This window comes from Sphaeroforma arctica, assembly GCF_001186125.1.
Source record: "Sphaeroforma arctica JP610 unplaced genomic scaffold supercont1.548, whole genome shotgun sequence".
Taxonomy (NCBI): Eukaryota; class Ichthyosporea; order Ichthyophonida; genus Sphaeroforma; species Sphaeroforma arctica.
Genome location: NW_014040010.1, coordinates 13,856 through 26,292, shown reverse-complemented (window position 1 = coordinate 26,292; position 12,437 = coordinate 13,856). Strand labels below are relative to the sequence as shown.

The 12,437-nt window shown below is 41.0% G+C and overlaps 2 protein-coding genes across 2 annotated transcripts in view; one reads left to right on the top strand and one right to left on the bottom strand.

The window, feature by feature from the left end:
- Window positions 1-10,854: 10,854 nt before the first annotated feature.
- On the bottom strand, window positions 10,855-12,250 carry SARC_07161 (hypothetical protein). The gene is made up of 2 exons (XM_014298911.1): window positions 11,621-12,250; window positions 10,855-11,504 (listed from the first exon to the last, which is right to left on the bottom strand). The coding sequence occupies exons 1-2, from the start codon at window positions 11,898-11,900 to the stop codon at window positions 11,116-11,118; spliced, it is 669 nt and encodes a 222-aa protein (XP_014154386.1). The 5' UTR covers window positions 11,901-12,250; the 3' UTR covers window positions 10,855-11,115.
- SARC_07160 (hypothetical protein) overlaps window positions 12,046-12,437 on the top strand; it is a gene marked incomplete at its 3' end in the record, with an annotated part of 764 nt that continues 372 nt past the window's right edge. The window contains exon 1 of the mRNA XM_014298910.1: window positions 12,046-12,213. Coding sequence (XP_014154385.1) covers window positions 12,100-12,213 — 114 coding nt within the window. The 5' untranslated portion in view covers window positions 12,046-12,099. The remainder of the gene's footprint in view (window positions 12,214-12,437) is intronic.

Here is a 12,437-nt window from a genome sequence, read left to right as displayed (position 1 = left end):
TTTCACAACTCTTGGCTGTTCTTTAAGGAGCGCTTTTAGTAGTTGAGTGCGAGCTTCAGGTTCTCTTAGAGCTTTGAGTCTTTGATCCATGGCCTTAGCTAGTTCCATGTTTTTACGATCTAATGCCGTCTCAATCGGCATTACCTCGACTACATTCTTGTTGGGTGCATGTGTTGTACGAGTCTTGAGCTTTTGTTCAAACTCCTTAGACTCATCTAGTTTAGCTAAGAACTCGGTTGAGGGTTTCCACTTAGTGGTACATGCAGGACCGATGCGATAAACGATGGTGTGTTTCCAAGGTGTCTTCTTAATAGAATAGCATCACTGATACAAGAACGTGTCGGTTTCACGGTCGACATAGATAGGCTCGTCTTGTATCGTATAAATTAACTCATGTATTCATGGGTCGGAGCTACGTATGGGACGACACAGCGTAATGGTAGATTTAGTAATATTAACATAATTTAACAACTGTGCGGTAAGTTGCCAAGGTAGGTTAGCCCACGTACTATGCTTTGATAAGTCAAGTTGAAAGGCATCACCCTTAGGATGAGTCAACGACCTATAATTAGAAACCTGTTTGTTGTGTTCTGCGGCGAACATATCAATAGTAAATGGACCCCATCTTGATTGAGCGATGTTAAACCGTTTCTTATTAAGCATCCAATACGGTAGGGTAATTCCGTTGACTCTTATTATAACTCTTGCTAAATAATTGTAGGTAGCGCGGTTTACCATTTATCGTTTGGTAAAGCACTCCACCTACCGCTCGATCTGAAGCATCGGTCGCTACTTGGAATGGGACGCCATCCACAGGATATTGCATAATGGGTGCGTCCATTACTTTACTTTTGACTGGCTTAAATGCATCATCACATTCCCTAGTCCAAAGCTTTCCCAAAGGTCCTTTGTGCAGCCGTAGGTGACTGAAAGGCTTCAAGTAATGAGAAAGATGAGGTACCGAATCCGAGAAGAAGATAACAAACCCACACACAGAGTTCATATCTCTTCCAGTAATCGGTGTTGATAAATCCAACAGAAATTTTTTCTAGCCAGGATCAATTTCTACCCCATGCTGCAGATACCTTGTAACCAAGAAAGTGTATAGTATCTTTAGCAAAAGAACACTTGTCCTCGTTAATCTTAAATTTGGCATGCTTTAGTCGCTTTAAGACTGATACGTTATCCGACAGGCATTATAACTTGTTGGAAGAAGAAAAGGTAACATATGTAAGTCTTCAGGTGCACCTTTAAACTGGTACTTCTTACCTTGCCAAGTAAAGGAAAAGTATCTCCTATGCGGCTCATATATTTGTAATTGATGGAATGCAGCTTTAAGTCTACCTTGGAAAAGATAGTCGCACCTTCCATTTTGCGTAGTATCTTGCTTATCTTTGGTAAGGGAAAACTATGTTGCGGAATTAGTTTGTTGATTGGCGACAGGTCTAGTACTACTCTTGTTTTGCTAAACGTTCCATCCGATATATATTGATCGACTGCTAAGAGAGCTAAGTTAATTGGGGTTGCATCATAATTGAATTCAAGTAGACCCTGTTTTAACCAATCTTCAATTTGGGTTTTGACAACGTCTTTGTGTCTCCAACTCACGTTGTTATGTGAAGGACACTTTAACTTAGAGAAGTCGATGTTTGTTAAGTCAAGCTTAACGTACCCGTTAGATAACTTAAACATACACCAGTCGGTTATTGCAATCTTTCTGTTTTGTATAATTAAGTCCATAATCATATCGGTAAAGTGCGGAATCATATCCTTTGCTTCACCTTCCGGAGGTTTAGTTATCTTTAACATGTTATCATCTGACTGATCTTTATTTGAGTCTAGCCCATTAGGCAGACCAGTGAGAGTTATACCTAAACTGAGAAGATCAGTCATACCTATAATTAAATCGTATTACTGAGACATGTCAGTAACGATTAGGTGAGTCTTTACTTCCCTTCTATCTGACAACACTATGTGTGCATAGTCAATGGCTGCTTCGCAATTGGTAACTTTGCCATTTCCCAAGATTAAATTAGTTGTTTCGTTATGGATAGCCATATCTGTAGCGTAGGCTATTCGGCGTGAGATAGCAGAGACTTTAGCTCCTGGATCAAAAAGTGCTATAACTTTTTCTCCATTTACATAAACGGGTTGAAATATACGTTCATCTCCTTTGATATATATTTTATTGAACTTTTTATCATAATCTTGCTCTAGTGCACACATATGGAACTGTCAGTGCTTAACTTGGACGTCCGGTATGTCCTTGCAATCATCTTTGTGCCAACCGTTAGTACCCTTGCAAGTAGTACACTCTTTCATATAGTGTCCAAAGTTTAGCTTGCCTGGTGCATACTTAACAGAGTCGTGTTTACCATACCACTTGCCATCACGTTTAGTGAGGTTGTAACCACACTTCTTGCAAGGTGCTCTCTCCTTCCTTTCACCCTTTGGTTCAGTAGAAGTAGAGCCTTTACCACCTCCAGCAGTAGTGCGAGGTTTCTTAGTATTACGCGCAATGTTATTTTCTATCGCGGTACGCTTAGCGGGCTGGGTAAAGCTCGAGGTACTAAGTACTCTAGTAGATGGGTTGGTATGCTTTTGAACTATCTTCTCAAAGACAGACCAAGGCATGGATCGCAAATCACCATAGGCGATAATATCATCATTGACCTTCTTAAAAAGGTTAGCCCCCAGAGTCTCCATCATTTGACAAATTAACAAATATTCGCTAGTATAGTTACGACCTCCCATCCGAGTGTTCATATGTGTCATATGAGCTAGAGCACCTCGAATAGTAGTATCGTTCGCAAAGGACTTGCGAGACTCTAGAAGTTCACGGTCACGTGCATCTTCAAAGAAGGCGTTAAGTATATTCTCACGTAACTGGCGTCAGGGTAGAGTTTTCCAGTTGGGCTCATGGGCCTTCAAGATAGTTTTCCGTTCCTCTGACTCACATAAATGAAGAAAGGCATTCATCATCTGCTTATCCTTAAGGCTGGCAGACTTCTTAAGTTGGTCAAAGGCCTTTAGTGTCTCCACTGTACTCTCATTAGTAGAGAAATTGACCTCAACCTTCACGTTACCTAGCTGCTTTATATAGCTTGGTTCGAAGCGTTCACGAGGCTCACGCTCAGTGCTACGGGCTGCTAGAGCCAAGATGGAGTCTATATCCTTTCTCTTGTTAGCGATTAGATAGCGAATGTTATCCGCTTTCTTATCGTCAAGGTCAGAGTCATTCAATAGACGGCCCTCAAGGACTTGCATACCAGAAAGTAATAGCCTGAGACGATGTTGTCTGGTTCTCACTTCCTCGTCTTCAGAGCTAGAGTGGGTACTCTCTAGTGAGGTACTGTAATAACAATTACCAAAGTCGTGATTCCCAGGGTTAGATGGTAAATGAGATTCGAGGTTATGAGAGTGGTAAGCCTCATCGATATAGCTTCTGACAGGGTTAGGTTTGTCGAGAGAATGGTAAACCTCATCGATATAGCCTCTGACAGGGTTAGGTTTGTCGAGAGAATGGTCAATTGTAGCTTCCGAGCTATAGAGATTAAATCTTGAAGTTTTATTCATTTCACCAGTAGCAACTGGCTCAGTGGTAACCCTGCTGGCTGGTAAACCGGTGGGTCCCAGATTTGAAACCCGGCTCGGAATAGTTTTTTCCGCATAGGAAGAATATCGGCCACGTGGGATATGATCGAAGGGTCAGAAGCTGCAACAGCGGCTAGCTCCTTTAAAAGCTCATCTTTGCGGTTCAAATGGCGTCGAGATTGAGAAGGTCCAACCACTCGTTGTTGAGTTATGGCGTCCCCAACATTTGCGACTTCCGCCCCAATATTCAGTGGCGAGGCATTCAGTGGCGAGGCATTCAATGAAAGTTCACGAAATGGAACGCCACCATCTTTGTTAGTAGTAATAAATCGTCGATCTCGAGACGATTCCTCCACTTGTTCAGGAGATATAGCCTTTCCAATATCTGACTTTTCGCGGCCAGATGGCGAGCTGAGGCCCCGGGCTGCACTACTAGGAGACACACGGACACTAGCGAGCCTTTCCGCGGCAGTCGAGACCTCCACTTCCAAGGCTTTAGGATCCGACGAGTCATCCTCAGAGTTTTCTTCAGAACCAAGCTCAGAAACAGCTTCCTCTACAGCTTCAACGGCAGGCTCAGTACCAGACGGACCAGCGTCCCCAGTAACCTCAGGAACCTCAACAGGCTTAGCAGGCTTAGAGCTGGCGGCTCCCTTGCCTTTAGACTTTCCTTTAGCCATAGTAACAGCTCAAGAATAGGAAAATTAATAAAATCTAGGTATAGTAACTAGCGTGTAGTTAACTTTAGGGTAGTATTAGCCACTATGAGGTAGTATAGAATTGTAACATCTTCAGTCACACTTTTAAGCGGTGCGAACCCATAGCGCTTAATCTGGTTGGGATCACAGTCTGTACATGACTGATATACTCTGTCAACTAAAGTTGCCAGCTTAGGGTGGTGCGATCCCATTTCGCTTAGCATCTTTAAGTGCGTCTACTACGTTCTGGTGCTTCAGCTTATGGTTTTGCGTCAGCCAAGCAAAAATGTTTTCATCATTCTGCTCCTCTAGAATAAAGGTAGGGTGTTGAGAATCCACTTGCGTGGTCTCTAAGTCTGTAATGTTTCCAAACCCCGGTCCTACTTTCGCATGAGTATTCACTCGTAATGATAATCTGAATTCGCTCGCTTCGCTCGCTACTTGTATAATATTTTGTAAAATATTATATTTATTAAGGCAGGTTTTGCTAATTTTGCAATATAGGTTTTGCTAATATAGGGAAATAATTTTTGAGATGAGTAAAACATGTTACTCCGGTAACTAATTTCAGTATTTCTTAGCGCATATGGATTTTTGGTCATGATTTCGGAATATTCAGAAAATATTGAGGATCAATTTCCAATATTTTTCAGCACAATAATTTTAGAAACCGGATGTACTGACGGGTTTGGCAACATCAAATTCTGCAATTCGAGACGTAAAAAATACAACACAATATTTCATTTTGTTGTATATTATCTTCACAGTCAAAAAGAGGGTAGACCTTCTTTTTGCTTTGGGAAAGAATTTGTTTGTTGTGATTTATCAGATTACTACAATTTCCACTCACATTACTACCGTTGACATCCAAAACTCTGGCTCTGGTTAATATACGTCAATCAAAACGCAGACTTCAATTTTTCGGCTCCAGAACAGAATTTCTTATTGCGCATTTGCCAACTTGTAAAAAGGAATTGCTAAGCAAATATTCGACACTATTTCAAATACAACTGGCAGCATATTTTGAAATTGTGTGGGAATATACCAATTCCAAAATTTCTCAAGAAAATTTACCAAAATATACCTCTATATTTTTTAAGGCTGTTTTTTCTCTATATTTTCAAAGTTAGCAAAACCGGCGTAATTGTCATATTTACATAGCCTCCTAAATTGTACAATTTAGCCTGCTAGATGCATTCAGTTTATAATATTTGTTTTTATTTAAAAAAACAAAACAAAACAAATATGATAATTTGAAAACGCTGGCTTCACTCGCTACATGTGTAATCGCTCGCGTATATAGTAGTTTTATAGGTAGTATTATTTTTTATAAAACATTTGATAACTTGAAATCGCCCGCTTCGCTCGCCCCTTGTGTAATATTTAAAAAAAAAATTATTTTAAATAGAGGGATATGTCGAAAGCTATGTTATTTTTAAATTTTAAGTAGTATAATCTCCCCCCCCTTTGGTATTCACTATACTATTCGTTAGTATTGATAATTTGAATTCGCTCGCTACAAGTGCAATATGTTTCGAAATAAATATTGTCATATATCGTCTGCTACTGCATTCAGTATATAATATTAATTTAGAGGTCCATGTTAGCTAGTGTTAAAAATTAATAAAATTCGCTCACTACTTTTAAACTATATTTTAAAAAGTGAAACATCTAGTATAAAAGATACTTTGAATTCCTGGGCTATATATTGGAATCGCTCGCTTCGCTCGCTATATTTTTGATGAATATCTGCTACTGGATTCCGTTTATATTTTTAAAATTTATTAAGAGGGTTATGTTTTTTTAACCTTTTTAATACTATTATCGATTCAGCCTGCTATGATGCCAGAAATCAATATTCTCATGTTTAAAAATGAAAGTTAATATTATAAAAATGTAACATAGTTTTTAAAAAGAGGTGGGGTGGGAGGGAGGGGTGATGGCCCCTCCTCTCTACTAGTATAGTGGGTTATGTCATAAATCTATATTTTCACTATTTAAAAAGGTTAATAGTACAAAAATGGAACATAATTTTTAAAAGAGGGGGGGGGCCTTCAATTTAGAAGGCTATGAAATAGCCTATTTTATAAAAAATATATGGAACATTGGAAACCTACAGACAATGGGAAAAAGCAGAATTTATATATATATAAATCATTGTTCTTTTTCAAAGAGGGCGAACAAACTACAGGGATCTTGTATTTACATTTAACGAAAATATCATAAATTGAAAAAAAACAAACAAAAATAGACTGCGTCTCATTAGATTGTATTCAAAATACTCAAAACTTGTATGACAACATTGTTTTTTCTTACTCATGGACGTTTCCATATATACATTTTCAGTTTGTGTGAGCACTTGGCTGTAATATTTTGAAATATCGGTGTCCGTCCGGTTTTTGGACGATTTTCAAACAGCATATTTTCAGAGGAGTAGTTGGCGGTGCCAATGAGAAAAAATCATCTGGGAACCGCCAAAATGAGTTCGCTAAAAAGTAAAATATGCCTGTGAAAGTCGAACTTTCGAACTTTCGAACGGACAGCACTTTCGATGGACATCTGGACAGTCCGAGAATGGACAAGTGGACAGGTGCCAAGTTCAGTTCGAGCCTTTTGAACAGGCAAAAATTTCTGGACCGCTCGGAGTATTTGCCATTTTGTCCACTTAACAACCAAAATATATCCTCATATTCTCATAGGTCAGAAGTTTTACAATTTTTTGTTCTTTTAACGCTGGTAAAACTGCCGACGGAACTCATTGGCACTCCACTGACAAGTTTCCCAATAGAAATTGTTCATGTTTCTTCCGCTCTTGACGACGGTCTCTACGCTGTTGCGTAATGCGCGCGTAGCCTGCGGCCATAACCTCTATAATTCCTTTAGAGTGCGATGCCGCAGCCGCCTTGTGATATTTACAGTAACCTCAATCCCTATTCGCCAGGCCCATTATATCATTTCTAAATAGTGGAAACACCAAAGACAAAGTGTTTGCAGTTTTACACACTATTAAATACAGCATACAATAATTTAGCACATCCATTCTCTCTTCATTTTATTTTAAAACACAAGCAGTTTAAATACAATAACATTGTAATTCAGTGTGTCTTTTTAACAGAATTGCATCGGCCATATTTGCTGCGCGAAACAAAGCCAATTTACTGCCGGGATCAGTATTTATCTGTTCAGCAACGAACCAATGTGCACGAATAAAACAGTGACGAACCTTGGCTGGCAAAGCCGCTCGCGCAGCAAATGTGGCAGATGCAATTCCGTTGAGAGACATACTGAATTGTAATGTTATTGTATTTAAACTGCTAGTTCATCACTAACTTCAACTAAACCCCCTAAAACTCGGAACTTCTATGAAGGAACGCGCAGAGGAGCGTCGATGCCGCGGGAGACATCGAACAAACTGCGCAAACACATGACCCGCGTGTCAACATGCGCCTAGAAGATTGTAAGTTGTGCGTATGAACTATGCTTTAGTGTGTCCCTGCACTATATATCAGCCTGTAACTCGTTCGCATACAGACACTGTCGCTAATTGGCACACGCTTGCACCATTCAGGTACGGACCCTGTCGTTTGCTGACAGGCGCGTAGATCTTCGAGAAGATGAAGACCCTAAACCACTCGCCCCTCCTATAAGCTCGGAGGATTGTCCGGCGCCTGCAGAAGAAGGAGGTCCAGCTCATGGCAGCTCAGGCCCAAGCACAAGGAGCTACCTGAGCACCAGAGTCAGGGTGCTGCATACGGGCCACATTGAGGGAGCGGCTAATAGACATGGGTGACCCCAGTGAAAACATCCACAAGGTGTTCGATCATCTGGAAGATGATGATGGCGTGTGAAGGACCATGTCGAAGGATTTCTAGATAATCCACAAAATAAATAAATACTCGATATTAACATAAAGAAGAAGAAAACTTCGATAATATCTTTATTGTAAAAGGCATCATGGCAATCATGCGGAGTGCGCAAAACTACTTGCGTGTTCCAATATTTACTCGGCACAGTATGTACACATGAACACCGCTCGCTTTACGAGTAATATTGCTTTTCTACTCAGGTATTATGATAGGACTGGAAAATATTTTGAATGGTGAGAACTGTTTATGTGTAGAATGAGTACTGACAACCTGGATATGTTTGTGTGTTTGTGTGTTTGCGTGTGTTTTGTAGGAGGAATAAGCAGTATGGTTGTATTTGTGTGTTTGTGTGTTATATTGACGATATGAATATGAATGAATCTGTGCGTTTGTATGTGTGTAGTATGAGTAATGCCAATATGGTTGTATTTATGTGTCTGTGCGTGTTATTTGAGTGATGAGGATATGAGCATACCTGTGCATTTGGCGTGTGCAGTATGATTAATGATAATATGGTTATATATCTAATTGTGTATGTTATATGGGTGGTGAGAATATGAATAGATCTGCGTGTTTATCTGAGTGTATGAGTAATGACAATATGGTTGTATTCGTGTGTTTGTGTATGTCACATGAACGGTAAAAATATGAACGTATCTGTGTGTTTGTGTTTGAGTTGTATGAGAGTGATAATACGGCTGTGTTTGCATTGCGATGTGTGATTGTGCGTGTGCGTGTCTTGTATAAGTGGTGAAGGGTGTGTATGTACTTGTGTTGGCACGGGCAATTGTCAAGTGTACGAGTGGGACAGTTGGAAGAGTGGCTAGCAGGTACGTGTTGTGTTTATTTGTGTTGTATGGATGCTTGGGTTCTAAAGTAGTCGTTGGTGTGTTAATAATATCTATAAGTTCTGTTCTCATACTCTAATTGTACACTGCATCATTCGCTGGCAGTCTGATCATATCATTCGCTGGCAGTCTGATCATTGGCTCAAGACTACGAGGCCAAGAAAAGATTACACGGCAGGATAACAAGGCTAAAACCCTCAAAGTTTGAAGTGAAGACTTTTGAAATACGCTTCTTCGGCCCAAAATATGGTTCAAATTGGTAGACACATACATACACATACGTATAGTCACATACATATACACATAATTCTGGCTTGTTCGACACCTCACCATAAGTATAGGTGCATAGCTCTATAAAATGTGGCGCACATATCTACCTACCTACACCAATGTGCATTCCATTCAAACAAACCAAACTAATGTTGCGCATACATCGATCTACACCAATGTGCATCCCAGTCAAACAAACTCAACTTATGTTACGCATATATCTTGCTACACCAATGTGCATCTCAGGTAAATGAACTAAGCTAGTTCCTTACCAACTATCCCACTATCAACAAGTCCAGATTCCCAAGGTCATATAACTGGACGTCCAGCTGTGGCGGGGGTTTGCGGCGTCAACAGAAGTGCCTCTGTGGGTGCCGAAGTGTGGGATGAAGTGAGTCAGCTGATTGATTTGTTCCGTAACGCCGCCTTCGATGACTATTTCAAGTCAGACGCACGGTACGTCTCCTGTGGTTGAGGTGGTAAATGTGGTGTTATGCGGATGTGTCATTTGACGTTCTTGTGCATAAGGTAGTGTATGAGATGTTATTTGCATATACCATTTCACGTATACAAACAGTTGTTTCCTTGTAGAGTGAAGTTTTGTCCAATGTCAGTCTGTTTGTCGTGCTTGTCTTATGATGCATCTCTGTATTTACCAATGGACGCCCAACGTAGCTTGTTGATAGATTTCTTGTATTGTGATATTGAAACATCTCGTTAAAGACAGCAGTGCAATTCGTTCCAGGCTCTATATGAACGGATATCCTATCAGATACAGTTGCTGCAATACGTACTACGGGATATCCCGCACAACCCCATTCTTATCTGCGCATTAGCACCTTCAAACACGGAGCACCGGTTGTTGCAAAGGCAGTGTTTGTGTTCGTGTTTTGAATCTTCACTGAAATTTGTGGATTCGGATGTAAAGCGTTATGTAGATAGAAAGGTAACCTACACATGTATAAACTTACACGGCATGGCGGAGTACAAACGGTGTACTGTACTCATCTACATCGCCCGTTTCTGAATACGTTAGACCTCTACTCGTGAATGGTGCACATATAACTATAGCAAACAAAAGGTGACAACAAACTTGTTGCTGAGCTAGATATGCACTGTGCCTGATATCTGGGTGGCACATGCAGATGTTCTCGATTGATCGGTAATTAATTTAACATAACTGCAGCTGTGTGTATTGTGTAATAATGGTTCTGCGGATGAATGAAACCAGACGTCAGTTGCAAGTGACTCTCCTAACATGCGAAGATAGTACATAACCTAACCGCATCTGCTGCCCAAAAATAATTTTGGGATGTTGTCTGAACACGCATATTTTCTCACCATAAATTCGAAAATCCCTCACAAATCGACAACCGTGCTGAATATGGTAGGCTCCAGAAGCACGTGGATATTACGGCTTGCGGCGGTCGATCGGAACCCGCAACGCCGCAGGTAAGACAAATGGCAAATAGGGGAACACGTATGCATATATGTTCATTCATACACATGTTTATATGCACGTATTCGTGTATAATCAAACTATGCATATATATATATATATATATATATATATATTGGGTAAATTATTATGGTGCCACATTCTCCCTCTGACCACAGTCAAGGAAGTCTCAGCCTATACATTTTTACTATGCCGTCCTACTAACTACGTCGCACGCCGCACTAACTACTGCCTCGGAATCTCGATACCTTCCAACGTCAATGGAAGCATACCCCACTTGCGCAACATACGATTGCGAAACGTAGACTCCCTCGCAAACTTCAGGCAAACAATGACTTGCGACCGATACAACCGCTGCGAGAGCTCAATAGAAAAATGCTTCACGAGAATCTTCTCATGATCCTCGTGCAACTGAGCCTGGTGAAATGGAGCCGATGCAATAGCCGTCTGTGCTCTATCACAAAAGCCTTCCCATCTGCCCACACCGAACTTTTCGCGTCCGCCCATCGACAAGCCATCGGCGTGCGCCTCAACCGATGACCAATCTCCTGCCGGTACTCATGTGTCATCTCCTTCATCGGAGACCTATACGTCAACCACAGTTCATACTCCCCGTGCGGCCGGTAGCGAACAGCTTTCTGCTTTCCCGGTGGCGGCATATCGATCCCTTGAACATGCGCCTTGAGCTCATCTATCATATACGGGCGAACAACTCCAGGCGCTACCTCTACATCGTACTTCAAGTTCGGTAGAACCTCAACAATCTTCGCTGGGACATCATATCGTGCAGCCAAAGCGTGACCTGCACCTCTCGTATTTTATAACGAACCCAATCCCCCTCAACAAAAGCTGGCACGTCCACACGTTACAAATCAGCCACTGTACGTTGAGACTCCTGCGTACGCCGATCACGCTGCACGGCCACAGCATCACGCACCACAGCCTCAGCGCCACGCTCCGTCAACTCCTCCTCCAGTACTCGCTCCTGCAGCTGGTCCCGCTGAGCATGCAGAAATGTACGCCCAGTCATGTGAAAGTACGGAGAAAATCTCGTACCCGAGTTCACCGTCGCATTATAAGTCCACACCACATCATATACAGAGTGCACCCTGAACCCAACTTCCGCATTGTCCCCCGAAACTTCGCGTTTGAGCCAATCCTTCATCGTGCGAATGAGAAACTCTGCTCTTCCATTTCCCTGATGCCGGTCTATTGACACATAATGCGGTAAATCTGCCCAGCTTCGCAAATGTTAAGCATAGCATTCGTGTTGAACACTGAATCAGCATCCATAGTGATCCTATGCGGAACTCCCAAGGCCAGAATTCCTCGATTTATCTGGCCTCTTTATAGGTCTCTCCCAAATGACGGCCACGAATAATGCAAACATTGATGGCGCTAGAGTGCCCGCGGTAGCAAGTCCAGCATGGCTCAAAAAGCAGCAAGTGCAAGATACATACGCTGTGGTGGCTGACATTGTAAATGTACTTTGTGTTACATTCGAGTGGTCTTCTGTCTATACCCTGTGTATACTATATATATATACATATATATACGTTTATATATATATATATATATATATATATATATATATATATGTATATATATATATATATATATATATATATATATATATTATATAAATACACGCACACCTATGTATATATATATATACATATGTATGTTATATATATATATATAT

Coding starts and splice junctions, on each gene's coding strand:
- SARC_07161 (XM_014298911.1), bottom strand. CDS start 11,900: ATGAAGGATTGGCTCAAACGCGAAGTTTCGGGGGACAATGCGGAAGTT. Junction 11,505..11,620: donor GCGTACGCAGGAGTCTCAAC/GTACAGTGGCTG, acceptor ATGATGTCCCAG/CGAAGATTGTTGAGGTTCTA.